Source organism: Buceros rhinoceros, unplaced genomic scaffold (assembly GCF_000710305.1).
Source record: "Buceros rhinoceros silvestris isolate BGI_N320 unplaced genomic scaffold, ASM71030v1 scaffold22052, whole genome shotgun sequence".
In the NCBI taxonomy this organism is placed as follows: domain Eukaryota; kingdom Metazoa; phylum Chordata; class Aves; order Bucerotiformes; family Bucerotidae; genus Buceros; species Buceros rhinoceros.
In genome coordinates, this window is record NW_010399789.1 from 1 (window position 1) to 3,883 (window position 3,883).

At 51.0% G+C, this 3,883-nt stretch overlaps 1 protein-coding gene across 1 annotated transcript in view; it reads left to right on the forward strand.

Moving 5' to 3' along the window:
- Positions 1-626: 626 nt before the first annotated feature.
- Positions 627-3,883, forward strand: part of LOC104489463 (Golgi apparatus membrane protein TVP23 homolog B-like) — a gene marked incomplete at its 5' end in the record, with an annotated part of 3,867 nt that continues 610 nt past the window's right edge. Inside the window, 5 exons of the mRNA XM_010131626.1 lie at positions 627-709; positions 1,418-1,562; positions 2,006-2,095; positions 3,118-3,249; positions 3,338-3,466. Of these exons, the coding sequence (XP_010129928.1) occupies positions 627-709; positions 1,418-1,562; positions 2,006-2,095; positions 3,118-3,249; positions 3,338-3,466 (579 nt within the window). The remainder of the gene's footprint in view (positions 710-1,417; positions 1,563-2,005; positions 2,096-3,117; positions 3,250-3,337; positions 3,467-3,883) is intronic.

Genomic DNA, 3,883 nt, shown 5'->3' on the forward strand with positions numbered 1-3,883 from the left:
GCAGATGTCCCTGCTCCCTGCAGGGGAGCTCGAAAAGCACATGGATTTCAACACCTTCTCAATGGCAAATGTTTGCTTCCAGCTGCATAAATCCCTGTCAGGCCTGAAACGGGGCTGGGGAAGAAGCTTGCAGGGGGTTGTACTGGGGAAGCTTTGAAGGTCCCTTCAACACAAACCGATCTGTGACTCTACGCAGAAGGTCTCTGGGCAAGAGCACTCAGCAGCTCTTGCTGGTGGTGCACCCTGTCTGTAAAAATAAGTCTAATTCCATTTCCAGTCTGTTCACTGAAGGCAGGAGGATGTGTATGTTGCGTGGCACAGGAATAGCTTTTGTACAAGGTAATGAGCTCTCTGAGAGGAACGAAGGCCAAAAGACCCCAGACTAGGCTGAACTGCCTGGGTACACAAAGGAGTCCGGGACTCGCTGTGTGCTTCAGTTTTCACTAAGCACAAATCAAAGCGTTTGATGCTGCCGCCTTTGTTTGGTGTGTGGTTAAAACCTCAGAGTCTTCCCAAATTCTTTTTGATCTTAAATGTCACACTGTAATCCTTCTGGGTAAAACGGTCCCTGCTTGAAGTTAAAACTGGTTCTTTTCTCGGTGTAACTCTGCCTGTTCCCCCTTTAGGACAGCGGTGATGACATTGAGGATGTGTCACTCTTTGATGCAGATGACAATGTATCCAGGAGATCAAAAAAGACAAGAATAAGGTCAGTGGCTAGAGAGAGCGTTTCGAGACTAGCTCTGGGCAGAAGCATGAGGAGGAGAGGGTGGGTGGACCCTGTGACTTGAGCGTGTCCTGGCCAATACCTTCTTCATGTATTTGGAAGTAATGGGGAGGAATTTCTGGACTCCTGAGAGTGCCAGTTCCAGAAGCTCGGTGGGATTTGTAGGTCTGTGTCCTCCTGCTTCCAGGTGCCCTCACGTTCAGTATGTGTTTGTCTTTCCGGGTGTGAGGGATCCGCGCCCATACAGGGCTCTGTGTCACGGGGGGCTCTCACTGTCGAGAGCTGGTTCTGGGCTGACCATTGCCTCTTCCCCAGACTTAATTTCTGACTGTGCTTCCTGCTGTCCAGCGCCTCCTTCCTCGTTCTGCCCAAACTCATGCCACAGAGCAGTGTCCGTGCCCCGGTGCTAGTGTGATCCTGCCTTTGCACCGTTCGTTTCTGACCTGGGAATGGCAGAAATCGGAACGAGGGGCAGCTCTGCCCTGCAGAGCACTGTGGGCTCTCCTCTGTCACAACCCTTTGAAGTTTCCCCCTTAAAAACTGCCTGATGGTGAAGAGCAGGTAAAACCTGCTGTCCCCCTCCACCCCGAGCTCTGTCTGCGCGTGGGATATTGCTGCATGCAGAATGTGTCTCTGAACTGGCTTCACTCTGCTGGGACAGAGCCGTGACTGTGCTGTGCTTCGTTCCAGGCATCCAGTGGCGTCGTTTTTCCACTTGTTTTTCCGCGTCAGTGCGATAGTCGTGTATCTGCTCTGTGAGCTCTTAACTAGCAGCTTTATCGCCTGCATGGTGACAATTATCCTCCTCCTGTCGTGTGACTTTTGGGCTGTGAAGGTGAGTTCCTCGGGCGCCTTTTGTTACCGTCGTCTTAATGTATAAGAATAACTGAACCGTGAGAATCGTGTCGCAGAAAAAGCCGCTTCTTTGTGCCTTTCCCACCAAAGTCCCCTTGAGTCCTGTGCGGTGTCGCAAAGCGTGACAAAGCAACTACTCTGAATTCTCTGTGTTCCTGGTTTCTTGTGGAAGATCAAGTGGAGAACCTGTGTGGGGTTTTCTTTCAAGGCTCCATTCTCAGCAGAAACGCCCCTCGCAGGGCCTGGCTGCTGTGCTGGGTGTAGCAGAGAAGAGATTGTCGTGGACCTAAGAGCCTCGGAGTCTTCATTTCCAAATGTGGGGCGTCAGAGCCGTGTTGGAAATAGCAGCCCAAAGAGGGGAGCGTGGGCAGGAGGTTTCTGTTAGCAGAAGGTAGAAGGCTCGTTGCTTCTCCTGCATTTCAGAATGTCACGGGGCGACTGATGGTTGGTTTGCGCTGGTGGAACCAGGTGGATGACGACGGGAGAAGTCACTGGGTGTTTGAAGCCAGGAAGGTAAATCCTTTTTTTTTTTTTTTTTTTTTTTTTTTTTTTTTTTTTTTTTTTTCCTCTTCTTTTAACAGTTTCTGCTCATGAAACCTCTGTTAATTAGAGGTTATTCTTGGGAATAGCATAGTGCACGAAGCAGACGTTTCTTTCCAGCCACAGGTCTCTGACCTGGGGCTTGTTACCTGAGCGAGCTTTGTGACGGTTGCATCAGTTACAGAGTCTCAAGTATTCATCTGGCTTCACAGAAAAGGTCCACGTAAACCATAGTGAAGTTTCCCCGGTCACCTCAGTAACCCGCGGGTTTTCTGGTGTGAACTTGGAACAGCTGATGCTGTTTTGTCTCCTATAGAAAATGATGGGATGGAGGAAGAAACACAGAGCATCAGTCATGGCTTTAGCTTTGTCTGGGTGTTCCTGGTGGCTGCTGCTGCCTCTGGTGTCCCATCCGTCAGGCACCTCGCACCGTGTCTCGTGTTTACCCTTTGGACCCCTGTCTCTGTGGTGTGGAGCCGGTGGCCTGCAGCTCTGGAGCGAGGGGGAGGTGGTTTCCCAGCTGTTGTGGGAGGGGTGCAGGGGTGTGAACCTAAACCTTTCTCCAGCTGCGTTTGTGCCCGCACTACCGCCACCTTCTGCTTTGATGCCTAAGAAGATCTGATCTTCCTTCTGCCAGCGGGATTTGGGCTGTCTGTGCAGATTTGGAGGTAGAAAACTCGACCTGTTCAGCTGTTCTAAGCTTTGTGACTGAACTGTGCAGTAAATGTCCTGTTTCCCCTACTTCACCTTTTAGCCCCAAGCATTACAAGAGGATTTGATGCTGCTCCCTCCACTGTGCCTGGTAGAAAATTGACAGAAGGGTCCCTTAAATGCAGACATCTTCTGTTGTTGCGTCTTTATGTGATGCAGAAGCTCATCTTGGAAGCACCCAGTAACGTTGTGTGGCGGCGGAAACCAGAGGGCTTGTAGGTTACTGAGAGCGTGATCTGTACTGTGGAGCAGCCTGTTAATCTTCATTTCCTTTCTGTCTGTAGGTGTCAGCACAAGGGAGTAAAACCTCGTCAGAAGCAGAGTCCCGGATTTTTTGGTTGGGTCTGATCACCTGTCCTGTGATCTGGGTGATCTTTGCCTTCAGCGCTCTCTTCTCTTTCAAGGTGAAATGGCTGGTGAGTGGATCCCCTCGGCTCAGCCACAGACCCGGTAGCGTCCAGGTGAGAGGGTGTAAATCGGTGACCGTGTTTTCCTGTGTCTCAGGCAGTGGTTGTGATGGGAGTGGCGCTTCAGGGAGCCAACCTCTACGGTTACGTCAGATGTAAAGTTGGCAGTAGGAAGAACTTGACCAGCATGGCGACCAGCTACCTGGGGAAGCAGTTCTTGCGGCAGGTAAGAGTGCCAGGCTCTTCAGACCCTCCAGTCACGTCTGCTTCTGTCCATCCTCTTCCTTCCCACCTGGGCCATGAAAAGAAACACTGAAAAAGTTGGTGTTTGTAGTTCTGCAGAGGGAACCTTCACACCTTGTGAATTTGAGCCCCGTTAGTCGAGTTACAGAGTAACTCAATGGTTATTGGCAGCGAGTTCCATTTGTGGCACATCCTGAGCTGGTATTTGCTGGTGCCAGGGACAGGTGCCACAGGAGTTACTGGAATATGGTGCACTGGGAATAAGTGACACAGTGAATGTGGTGACAAGGTGAAATGTTTTTTGATAAACTGCTGCTCTTGGACAGCATGTTGGTGAGGTTTTTCCTTCCGTTGCGCTGGTCCTTGTGCCTCAGCGCGCAGTGCAGCCTGTGGAGCGCTC